This window comes from Vipera ursinii (genome assembly GCF_947247035.1).
Source record: "Vipera ursinii genome assembly, chromosome: 3".
NCBI classification, from domain to species: Eukaryota; Metazoa; Chordata; class Lepidosauria; order Squamata; family Viperidae; genus Vipera; species Vipera ursinii.
In genome coordinates, this window is record NC_139516.1 from 103,349,097 (window position 1) to 103,362,360 (window position 13,264).

At 47.3% G+C, this 13,264-nt stretch overlaps 1 protein-coding gene across 2 annotated transcripts in view; it reads right to left on the reverse strand.

Annotated features, from left to right (window-relative positions):
- Positions 1-13,264, reverse strand: part of PLA2G4A (phospholipase A2 group IVA) — a 183,711-nt gene that overhangs the window by 19,661 nt on the left and 150,786 nt on the right. For both annotated transcript variants that reach the window (XM_083358695.1, XM_083358696.1), the window contains exon 15: positions 7,646-7,830. In XM_083358695.1, coding sequence (XP_083214821.1) covers positions 7,646-7,830 — 185 coding nt within the window. The remainder of the gene's footprint in view (positions 1-7,645; positions 7,831-13,264) is intronic.

The window sequence follows — 13,264 nt, forward strand, 5'->3', positions numbered from 1 at the left end:
GCTCACCTTCCCCCACTGCTGCCTCCACCAGTGCGAGTATGGGTGGCACAGTTTTGCTTCCAGAACTGCTGCCGGCCGGGCTTGGTGATGCAGAGATCACCACCGCCTCCTCCTGCTTCTCTGTGTGGTTGGTCAGTCAAGAAGCTTGGAGCAGCAGGAGGAGCAGCACCAACTACCCACCTCTGAGCCACCATGTAGGCAGGACCCACACCAGGTGAGAGGCCCTTTCTGGCCGTCCTGGGGCTGTCTCTGCCCACACCAATGGGACTGCACTGTGGAAGAGAGATGGCGGCTCTGATTCCATCCTGCCGGCCACACCCCCAGCCCTCTGCCTGATGCCCCTTCTATGCAATCCTATATGATTGCAGTGTGGAGAGGCTTGGCCAGTGGGGGGGGTGGCTTTCCTCTGCGAAGGTGTCCAGGTCCTCCTCCCCCTCGCCTTCCCCCAGCTGGGATCTGATGACCTCCACCCTCCTGCCTCCACCTCAGCCAAACCCGCAAGCAACCCAGCCCGACCAAGATGGAGGGAAGGCTAGGCAGAGAATCAGTTGTTAAATGATTTGAAACTCACCACTGATTGCTTCCAAAGGCCGCTCACTCACTCTCCTGCCAGAACTGATCCTTTTACAGGTTCCCTCACCCCGCCCAGCTCTCACAGCTGTTTTCGGACTCTGCATGCATGGAGAGGGGGAGGGGAGGAGCCCGGCCCTGTGTCCCTCTGTCTGTGGCAATGGCACGCGTGCCCACAGGGACGGCTCTGTGTGCCGCCTGTGGCATGCATGCCATAGGTTTGCCACCACGGATCTATACCATAAATATATAATAAAGTTTATGTTTATTCTATTTATAATTGACTTACCTCTCCTTTTATCCCCTCCCTTCTGTGAGGTAGGACTGAGCTGAGCAAGGCTGACTACTTCAGGTTTATATAGTTCAGTGGGAGCTCTAATATTGAACTTTCTTGAATCTGGTCCAACCCCTAAACCACTTAAAATCTAGAGTGAAGTATGTTGTCAATTGAGGTTCATAGCTGGCCTAGGTTGTTAGATGTTCTTGTGCCAGCCATGGCAGTTCCCCAAAAAGGTCATCAGATGGAAGCAAAGAGGCTTCTTTGCTCCCACTGGTGGGTCAGGGGTCCCCGGCCCCTGCAGCCCCATTGGAGAGAGTTAATTGGTAAGGGAGGGGCCGAGGCCCCCCATAAAAACCTCTGCTCAGGGGCTGCGCGCTTGCTCTCTCTCACACACGCTCTCCCCTCTCTCTCACACTCTCACACTATGAGCTCAATCCAGGCATGGATGCCTCCATGCCAGGGAACTCTTTCTCTCTACTTTATCGTTAAAAAAAGCTTCCCTGCGTGCTGCCTTTTTTTTACTTGGAAGCACCTTAACGAATCATCGGTCTCGTGAGGCCATCTCACAAATTGGTAGCAGAGGATGGTTTAAGGCGTGAAATTTCCCGCCAAACTGTAATCTGCAACTTCTGGGGCCAACCGGAAGCAAGATGGCGGCCCCCAGGACACCCACGTGGCTTGATAGGCCTCAGCCAAGCCAGCAGCAACTGCAAGATGCCTGGAGATTCCAGCAAGAACCCATTTGAAACGGATGGCAGGAGATCCCCGATTGTGACCAGGAGTCTTCAATCAAAGACGGCAGCCCTGCATCCAGCCCCTGACGCAAGCTCAGCGCCAGGGACCTCTTCGCATGCCTCCCTACAGCTGCAAGCCACAGAGGGAAGCATGGAAGGCTTACAGCCCACCCAAGACTGCCCAGACACCGGGGAAGCGGCCAGGGACCAGGCCACCCCCAACGTGGAACAGATGACTGAATGGGAATGCAGGGAGCTGCTACGAACGCTCCTTGCAGCTCAAAGGACGCCACAAGCCTCATCGCGAGGGATGCCAGCACAGGGGGCCTCTGGACACCGGGTAAGTCCTTCCCCAGCGCCCACGAGGCCCCCTAACATGGCGCCGGCCACCCTGGGGGACCCTGGAACCCCAGAGCTTTTGGCGTGAAATTTCCCGCCAAACTGTAATCTGCAACTTCTGGGGCCAACCGGAAGCAAGATGGCAGCCCCCAGGACACCCACGTGGCTTGATAGGCCTCAGCCAAGCCTCGAGGCCCAGCAATCGGTGGCATCCAGCCGAAGCGGCACGGAAACCACCCCATCTTCCCCACCAGAAAGCCTCAAGGCCTATGATGGCCTCGAAGCCTGCCCAGCCGAGCCTACTGCAGCAGAGATTGGAGCAACTATCCGGATCCTGGTTGCGGCCCTGGAGGCCAAAATGACCGCAGCCTCAACATCGGGGGTAGCCAGCCTCCCTCGCTACCCTCAGGAGCCTCCCAGAGGTGCTCCGGGGCCCCCAATCCTCTCCCCGGGGCCTAACTGCCAGGAGGCGTCCAGCCTGGAGCCTCCCAGCTACGTCCTGCAACCCCAGAGGGCCCCCAGTGACCCCCGGGTCCTCCAGCCTACTTTTCACCACCGCCCAGATGCCCTGCTTGCCAGATGGTCTTCGGGGGGTCTCCGGACGAGCCCCCCCTCCAGCGCTGTCTTCAGCCGCCTCCAGGGTCTTCAGGACCAGCGCTGGGCTCCTCTGGGCAATCCAGGCAATCCGGGCAATCCATGTGCCATCCCGGCCCCATCCTGCAATCTTCACCCCCCGGTGAGTGTTCCAGTACTGGGGGGGGGGGCTTCAGGAGGAATCTTCGGGGCTTCTGCAGCATTCAGCCCCTCTTCAGGCCCAAATTCCGGCCTACAGGCCCAGACCTGGTCCTAGCCCAGAGACAGAAAGAGATACGTCCGCTCTCTCTGCCTCCCAGGCTCAAATGAATTCTGAGCATGCTCAGTCCAAAAATCAGAGAAAAATACCACCACCTGCCACCAGAGGGGTCCCTCTTCCATTCACTTCAATGGAAAGCTCCTAGATGTATAGACATGCACAAAGAGCTGGGGAAAATCTTTTTCATTCCCAGACATCTTCATCTGCTTCTGCACTCTCAAATAAATTTGAAAAACTGCGCCTTGGGGGGGAAAGTTTCAGCAGCTGGAATAAAGAAGTGCAGGTATGTCTTTTAGAGCAAGGGACTCTAGAGATGGTTCTGGACCCCCCACCTCTTCCCTGGGGACCCCAAGAAGAGTGGTATCACAGGAAAGCATATACCACTCTACTGAGCTCACTGGATAGCAATTTGTACCCCAGCATTCCAGATGGGCTCACAGCTGGCAAAGTTTGGCGGTTGTTATACAATTTATTCAACAGCGACAGCATCGGTTCGCTCACCAGACTCACAACTGAGTTTTACACCACCAGACTGAGGTTTGGGGCTAACATGGCCGAGCACCTGGGAAAAATGAAGGCGCTCAGGGCAGAACTGATGTCCAGAGACTACCTTGTACCTGAGGTGAACATGGTCGCTGTCATTCTGGCTTCCCTGGACAAAAATTGGAGCAGTTTCATTGTTTCACTGGAGGGGACCAGGAAGGAAGCCATGACTCTATCCTACCTCGCAGGGAGTCTCATTGAGGAAGATAGGAGGCGAAGAGATGCAGGAGAATACGCCAGAGCCACCACCCAGCGAGCCAGCAGGAGGCACCACAACTCAGAGTAGGTTAATGCTCTACTTAAGTGTTTCATCTGTGGCTCTGAGGGACATCTGAAGAAGGACTGCCCCCATCACCAACAAGGCCCCAAGCGCAGTCCCAATCAAGGGGCAAGGAAGGGGGCGTGGCGGGGGCAAAGGTAGTGCCAAGGGCAATTTTGTGCATACTTGTCCTCTCACCCCCACCACAAAGGCTGACAGCCCCACTGACCTATGGTTACTGGACTCTGGAGCTTCATCTCACATTACCAATATGAAACAAGGGTTTAAAAGGTTAAAGAAAATTAACTCATCTGTCAAGGTGGCCAATGGTGATAAGGCTTTGGTTGTTGGGGAGGGCACTGTCTCTGTACCCGGACTAGGAAAAGTTGAAGGGGTATTGCATGCTCCCTCCATTGCCAACAACCTATTAAGCATTATCAAATTATGTGACGATGACAGGGTAGAAGTTTTATTTCGCAAAGGGGGAGGTCATGTCACCCGGAACCAGAGGGTCATTGGAAGTATTGCCATCATAAACGGTTTGCCATACTTCTCCCCTGAAAAACCAGCCACAGAGGACAGTCCACCGGGTGCCACCTCAGAAGGGTCCTGCGCACGGGAAGAGAGAAAGCCCACACAGCCAGCCCCAAGGCTGCCTAAGGAGCGCAAGGCCGAAGCGGTTGCACCCAAGCCACCTCAGCCAGCCCCACGGCTTTCCAAGGGCAGTGTGGACAAGAAACCCGAACCTCAGCAGGCACCTAAAGCACCGCTCAAGGCAACCAGAGCCAAGAGGGTGTAAGTGGGGAAGCCGCTCCACGATAAGTGTGCCCATCTCTTACACTGAAGATTAGGTCATGCGAGCTTCCCTGTGGTTAAAAAGATGGGAGAGTTTGCTGAGGGAGTCCAGCTCAAGGATTGTGAGGTGTTCCTGGACTGTGCCATCTGTAAGAGGACAAAGAGGAAGGCTGCCCCCATCCCTAAGGTGTCACTGCGTAAGGCCCAATACCCGTACCAACTAGTACATGTTGATTTGGTTGGGCCTTTCACACCATCCCTAGGGAAAAGACAGTATTTTCTCACTGCCGTTGACGGTTTTTCACAATACGGCCACATGTATACCCTCAAAGAAAAATCTGAAGCCTTTGACGCCATAAAATCACTGTACAACCTTGTAGAGACCCAGTATAAGACCAAGATTGCACAACTGCAGAGCGACTGCGGGGCTGAGTTCATCTCCTGAAAATTCCAGGATTGGGTAAGGCGTAAGGGCATCCGCCATTTTCTTACAGCGCCATTCACTCTTGCTCAAAATGGCGTGGCAGAGAAAAGAAATGGAATCCTGCAAACTATGATGCGTAGTCTGATTGCAGACGCTGGGGTCACAGAATCATACTGGGCAGAGGTGGTGCACTACGCCAATTACACCTTAAACCGCACCTGGAGCAGTGTTGTGGACCAGACCCCATATTTCCTGGTCCACGGTAGGAAACCAAGTCTGGGACACTTGCGTGTGTTTGGCTCCTACGCTTGGGTGCACATCCCCAAGCAGCTGCAGAAAAAGGGGAGATCTGTCTCCCAGAGACTGAGGTTCTTGGGCTATGCTCCTGGCTCCAAGGCCTACCGTTTCCTGGGAGAAGGGGGCAGGACTGTGACTTCCCAATCTGCCTCCTTCGAAGAGGACTCCAATCGGACCTAGATCCACTCGAATGATCTGAGCCCATATGTCAACCGACCCAGCAAGGACACACCGACCACGACATCACCTGAGATGACCACATACTTTGCCACCAACGAAAGTGAGGAACAAGACGAAGATGTCATCCTTCCTGGTTCAGATGGGGAGGATGAGCCGTCCAGTCCCCAGCAATGCCTCAGAGACCCGCGATACCCAGCACTCGGGACCGAGGGTCCACACGTCCTAATTATGAAATGCCAGCAGACGTCAAACCCGCAGAAGAAAAGGGCGGTGAGTGGCAGAAGGTCAGGAGATCAAAGCGGTCCAACAAAGGGATCCCGCCAAAGAGAATCGACATTGGGCACATCACGTCCATCAACAGCGTTGTGGTCACCCCAAAATCCTTCTCTGACATCCAGGAGCTGCCCATCGAAGAACAGGAAAAATGGCAGCTTGCGATGGAGAAGGAGATGGCGAGCCTGAAAAAGCTCAATGTCTTCACCCCCCAGCAACCACCAAAGGAGAGGAAGGTCATTGGCACAAGGTGGGTTTTCAAGGCTAAACTACTTGCCAATGGCCTCTACCTGTATAAGACCCGTTTGGTAGCTCAGGGGTTCGCCCAGCGCTACATGGAGGACTACGGGGATACCTACTCTCCAACCGTCCGGTTAGAGAGTGTCAAGGCCGCCCTCATAACTGCAGCCGCTCTGGGGGAGGAAGTCTTCCAATTCGACATCCAGACAGCTTACCTCCACGCCAACTTGGACCGGCAGATCTACGTGAGGGCCCCTCCTGGCTACCAGCAGAAAGGGGGAAATACATGGCTGCTCCGCAAAGGGTTATATGGCCTCAAGCAGTCGGGGAAACTATGGTATGACTGCCTTAGAAAAAGTTTAGAATGAGTTGGTTTCAGTGCATCCCATGCAGATGAATGTGTTTTCACACGCAACTCCAAGCGTACCACAGAACGGGTGTTAGTTTATGTGGACGACCTCCTATATGTAGGGCCTGACAAGGAAGGGTGTGATAAATTTGCCAAGGCCCTGGGGGAAAGGTTTACCCTGAAGTCTTTGGGGCGGGTTGACAAGTCCTTGGGTGTGCACATCTTGGCCACTAAGGGGGGATTCGCCCTATCTCAGAAAGAAAAGATAGAGGAGTTATTGGCCAAATTTAAAATGGCAGAATCTAACCTAACACGTAGCCCGATACAAAGTGACTATTACAATCACACTCACAAGGACTGTCCTGAGTTCACAGATAATAAGCTTTACATATCTGTGATTGGCTCCTTGCTATATATCAGCAATTGGAGCAGGCCTGACATAGCTTTAGCTGTGAATCTACTGTCCAGGCATGTGGAACACCCAAAGGAATTCCACTGGACTGCTGTTAAGAGGGTACTTAGGTACCTCAGGGGCATGACCGATGCTCTCCTTGTGCTGGAGCCAGAGAAAGGGAAGACGGCCCAGCTCTCCGCTTACTCGGACGCAGACTGGGCTGGCGACACTAAGAGTCAACGGAGCACCTCTGGTTTCCTCATATTGCTAAATGGCTGTCCTATCCATTGGCATGTTAGGCAGCAAAAATTTGTTTCTTGCTCCACGGCCGAGTCGGAATATGCCAGCCTGTCAGACATGGCCAATGATTTGATTTGGTTCGATGCTCTGATAACGAGCATCTGGGCACCTCCTCCTCTGCCCATCCAAATTCAAGAGGATAATACGGCTGCAATTGCAATCCGGGGGCATATGCTCTAGGTCCCGCCACATAGACAACCGCTATAAAAATGTCAGGCAGCTTGCCAAAAAGGGGTTTATACATGTTGAGCATTGTAATACAACTGACCAGATAGCTGACCTGTTCACCAAAACTGTTCCCATTGACCGGCACAACCTTCTGTGTAAGCGTTGGTGTTTGGTCTTCTGAATGTGTATATGCATGTCTATGACACCTGCTCGCCCCCTCACATACATTCACTGGTCCCTGTCATTGGCTGGCAAGAAGGGGAATTGTTAGATGTTCTTGTGCCAGCCATGGCAGTTCCCCAAAAAGGTCATCAGATGGAAGCACTGGTGGGTCAGGGGTCCCCGGCCCCTGCAGCCCCATTGGAGAGAGTTAATTGGTAAGGGAGGGGCCGAGGCCCCCCATAAAAACCTCTGCTCAGGGGCTGCGAGCTTGCTCTCTCACACACACGCTCTCCCCTCTCTCTCACACTCTCACGCTATGAGCTCAATCCAGGCATGGATGCCTCCATGCCAGGGAACTCTTTCTCTCTACTTTATCGTTAAATAAAGCTTCATATGATTGCATCCCTGCGTGTTGCCTTTTTTTTACTTGGAAGCACCTTAACGAATCATCGGTCTCGTGAGGCCATCTCACAAAGGTTACTCACCTTAAAAGGAGGACTGGAATCACTGGGACGAGCAGAAAAATCAAATGAGATAATAAGATCAACTCCTCGCTGTGGTCTTAAGATAAGTGGATATGGCAAATTAAAAGTAAGTCCACTGTCCACAACATGAATTTTTTTACTCTTTACATCTAGAGGCTCATATATCCTGTCAAATTCATCAGGATCTAGGAAAAGGGAGGTAACAATATCAAGGATTAGTGCCATTTTCCAAAACAAATTCTCATATTTTGAATTTTTAAAAATACTTGAAAGTCTTTCTTACATGTAAGAACGCTAAGAAATACTGGGATTAGGTATATATTTTAATTCAGAGAATTCTAAAATTGAATGCACAATTGAAACCAGAGAGTTTTGTTCTAGATTTGATAAGATACGCAAAATGAATAACAAAAAAAGAACATGAGATTCTGTTCTTCTACATGATAATAACAGCCAGACTTCTTTACACACAATGAAAGGACTCCCAAATACCAACAGCGGAAGAATAGATGATGAAGTTAATGGAGTTGGTAGAGATGAGGAAATTGATTGCTTGGTTTAAAGAAAAGTCTTTATCTAGCCTTGTTCCTTCTTGGAAACCACTTTTGGACTTTTTCCTCAAAGCTGAAAGAAATGAAACTTTTAACCTTGGGATCTGATGACTAGATCTGTTTATAACCACAGAAGCTCTGTGTGCTATAGTTTTCTATAGCTTAAAGGGTCATTGTATTTCATGCTTGTATCAAAGAAAATCAGAAGTTACTCTTTTCCCATTCTTATCTGCAACACTCCACTACTGTTGCTTTTTCCCTGCTTGCCCTTTCCTCTTTGCAACTTTTTTTTGTATTTTATTCAGTAAAGTAATTCAGTAATGTTTGTGGAAAAAAATAAAATAGTTGAAAGTCTCACATGTCTGGTTTAAATAAAAGCAATATACTTTTAGTAAACCACTGTATATATACTTTTGTATATATACTTTTAGTAAACCACTGTAACCAGTTCAGGATATTTACAGTGATAAGTCCAATGTGGTAATGGGAGAGGAGGGGTGGGGCATTAATTCGCACATAACCCAGGTTATAGGTGAGTGATATTATTCTTTAGTCTCTTAGGCTCACTACTCATCTCCATAGTGTTGTTAGTGGTTAGAGTGTTGAAAGTACAACCCACATTCATTGTGTACCTTGGAGCCAGTCAATATCTCTAGTCTGCTAAACTACCTTATTGTGATTCTTTGAGAAGTCAAGGAGAAGGACAAAAGGAAAAGAAAGAAAACTGTGCATCTCTTTTGAGCTCCTGGGTGAAGGTAGATGGGATATAAATGCAGCAGATTACATGATTTGTGCCTGCAGCAACTGAGAGAAGACAATCCCAGTCAGTTATATATTCTCTTCAAAAGTGGCATATCTAAATGATGGAAGGTTGATTAGCATGAGCAGGAAAATGTGAAGCTATGAGGAATTCTAAGTTCATATAAGCCATAAAATAAATCAGAAAGTGTTAGGAATAGAAGGAAGGGACCACACACCTTTTGGACGTTAAAGATTTTTTAATCCAAATATTTCAAATTTGGTGAATATATTTTAGAATGCCTAAGGAACTACTTGATGCTTTATGAAAATAGTCAAAAAATAAAATATATTCAATTACAACAAATGCTATCTAACTGGAGGGAGACCAGGGGACATCTGCACTAAATGAAGTTTGTTATGGTCCATTCTCTAATACTAGTGTTTAATTTTTTCCCCAGACATGACCTCATTTTTCCACTCTGTTGTTTCAATTACTTTTGTAAAGCTTTACTAGACCATGCAGAGCAAAGTTTCATATGGATGGATAAATGTAAGATCTAAGGACAAATGCACATCTGGGTACTCTTTGTAAATACAAATTCAGCATGGAAAACCAGACATTCGGTTCAGATTATTCCAACTTTGTTCCATTTGTTATTTGCAGTTGCAGCTTCGGTTTGTACAAGCAGTTCATTTGAAATAGTACATCCTCTCTTCCAAGAATGGACTGAGCCAAGATTATGTGAGAAACAGAGATATTTCCTTTCCAGAAGTACTTTTAAGGGAAGCCAGAAAGTGTAGAATGAACTTTTGTTTCAATTTGAGTCTGTGCTTGAATGAGAATTTATTAATGAATATATGGTACAAAACTCTCTATTCATTTTCCCCTGAAGAGGGAATTTGGGAAAACAGCTATTTCAGCCATTTCTGTCAGCCAAAGATAGTTGGGAGGACAAAATGAAGAGATAGTTGCTGCTATAGGCAACCCCTTGAGCTTGTAGATGAAAAGTAGAACTTAAATGTAAAACCATCTAAAAATAAAATATCAGTCCCCACTTTTCAAAACTCTATGTATATACCAAGATATAAAGATATAATGAATAGCCACCTGCACCTAATGGAGTCCCTGCAGATTTTACTCTGTTAGTCATCACCAACTATAGGGTGTGGTGCTCATCTCTGTTGAGCCAGCGCTATCCTAAGATGTTTCCGTAGTCATCTGGTTAGCATGGTTTTCATGGAGCACTGTTACCTTTTCCCTGAAGTGGTGCCTATTTATCTACTTGCATTTACAGGATTTTGAACTGCTAGGATGGCAGGAACTGGGGCAAGAATGGCCATTTACCCCATTGTGCAACACTGAGGTCTCGAACCTGGGCTGTTGGCTTTCCAGATGACAAGCCCAGTGTTTTAATTGCTGAATCACTGCACCGCCCTCTCTCACCTAGTTCAATATATATTGATATGCTGACAGCACTATAGAAGTTATAGAATACCTGACTTTCTCATATAAGGAAACTGAGATAAATAACAAAAGATATTCTAGACTTCGGACTTCCGGTGGCGATGCGACGCTGAAGACAGCCATCTCCGGGCTGTCCGCTACGCGGCTTTGTTGAATTGCTGAAAACAGCGCCGATCAGCTGTTTTGGTGATTCGGAAGCCCCCTCCCTGGGAGAAGAGGAGGGGGTGAGGCCCCAGGTAGGGGTTGAGCTCTCCGGGGCCGCCTGAGCTTTAAGTTTGGGCGGCTGAAGGATCGAGCCCCCCCGAAGCCTGGGTTTGCTCCGGGCTGCGCAGCATCTCGGCTCCGTGTTTTTTTTGGAGCAGAACCAAGCGTTAGCAACCACCCCTGCCAGAAGGAAAGACTCTTGAGTGTGAAGATGCAGGCAGAGCGGTACAGGAGGTCAAGGTGAAGTGGACTTTTATTCTCTAGTTCAATGGACTTTATGGCTTTTAAAAGTGAAAGTGCACAGTAAGTGAAAGTGGGGGAAGATGGCGACTAAAACTTTTAAAGTTCCCCGGAGTGCGGGGGCTTCCCCGGTGCAACAGACCTCGTTGCAAGCCTTGCTTCCTCCTGCACCTGCTCCGGCATTGATGCTTAAGGATTTACAGGATGCCTTTGAAAAGCATTCACAATTAATGTCAGATATGATGGATGAAAAGATGGAAAAGCTGGAGGAGAAATTAGAGGAGAAGTTTAGAGCAATTAGGGCAGACATCTTGCCTGCAATTGAAGGTGTGGCCAAATGCGTTCAATGTTTGGATGAAAAAATGGAGGATCTTACTCAAAATAATTCCATATTAGAAGCAAAAGTATTAGAGAATGAAAATATAATGGATAAAATGGATGGAGACTTGACCCTCGTCCAGTACCATCAGATGGAGTTTGCTATCAGAATCAGAGGCTTAAAAGAGAATCCTAAAGAAGATTTAAAGTAGTTGGTCTCTGAGGCTTTGGAAGCGGTACTGGGACAGTCAGCAGCTGAAATTGAGGGAAGTATAGACAAAATTTTTCGTGTGAACTCATGGATTGCAAGGCAGAGGAAGTTACCTAGAGATGTGGTGGTTTATTTTACAAAGAGAGCAATTAGAAATGAAGTTATTCAAGTCGCTTATGATACTAAGCTTGTGGTTGCTGAGCAAGAAGTTTTGGTTTTAAAAGAGATTCCTCCAAAAATTTTAAGGAGAAGGAAAGATTTTGCTTTTCTGGCACAGGAACTTAAGAAACGTGACATCAAGTTTAGATGGGAGATTCCAGTGGGTATGGTGGTGATGCATGAAGGTAAAAGACACCGTTTGGTCACAGTGATTCAGGCACGTGATTTTTACAGTAAAGTTTTAAAAGTAACCCCTCCACCACTTTTGGAATCTGCAAAGGAAAATGGCGAGGGAAAGCCTCAAGATGCTGAAGGAATACAGACAGAGGAGAATGGTACTGGAGGGGATCAAATTACAGTTTCATTGGCAGCTGCTAGAGAGCAGAGGATGACGCGTGCTGCTTCAAGACGAGTGAGACAAGAGCAAGATCAGCAGAAAGTTATGGAACCTCCAAAGCGTACCTATAGCGAAGCTGTGGGAGGGGCGCGGCCTAAGGAAGTTAAAGGGGTCCTGGCAGACGTGCTCCAGAAGCTTCGGGATGCCAAGAATGGCGACTAAGTTCCTAACCTGGAATGTTAATGGATTAAATTCACCACAGAAGAGAAAGAAAGTTTTTCAATATTTAAAACAATTTAAGACTGACGTTATCTGCTTTCAAGAAACGCATATTAGGGTTATGGACCAAAAGTACTTGTTGAATTCAAGGTTGGGTACGCAATTTATTGCTTCTGCAATGAATAAGAAAAATGGAGTGGTTATTTATGTTAAGAATACTCTGACAGCGGAACTAATTGAAGTAGATAAACAAGGAAGATATGTTATGATAGATTTGCTGTTAGAAGGCAAAAAAACGCTTTTAGTTGGACTGTATGCTCTAAATCAACAACAAGCTGACTTTTATAGTTCACTACATACAAAGATTACCCAGTTGGATTATAAATCTTTTATTTTTATGGGAGATTGGAATGGTGTCTTGGATGTACAGCTGGACAAATCGGGTTTTTTTTAAACATGCCCCGAGTCATGCTAGACTGCCTAAATCTTTTTTTGAAATGAAGGATGATCTGGAATTACAAGACATTTGGCGTGAAACGCATTTACATGAAAAGGATTATACTTTTTTTTCTGATAGACACCAATCTTTTTCTAGGATTGATTTTATATTACTGACTAATGATTTTTTTTCTAGGATTAAGAAGATAAAGATCTGTGCAAGAACTATATCTGACCATAGCCCAGTCTGGTTAGAGATCAATAAGGACAATAGAGATAGGCGCTCTTGGCGCGTAAATGAGAATTTGTTTAGAAATCAGAGAAATGTGGAAGAATGCAAAAAGCAGATGAAAGACTTTTTTGAAATTAATATGAACAAGGATACTTCTATGGACATGGTTTGGGATGCTAGCAAAGCTTATATGAGAGGGGTGTTAATATATATGAATAATAAATACAGACGTAATATGGAAATTAGGAGGAAAGAACTGGAGAATGAAATTAGGGAAAAAGAAAAGGCCCTAATTTTGAATCCATCGGATGTGAAGATTAAAGAGGTTATTAACTTGTTAAGAGGACAATTTGATAAGTTGATGGCTGATCAGGTGGCAACTAACTTACGGTTTGCTAGGCATAATACTTTTTGCAATGCCAATAAACCAGGTAGGTGGCTAGCTTACAGGTTAAGGAAAAAACAAAGGGCCTCTAACATAGATAAAATTGAACATAAAGGCAA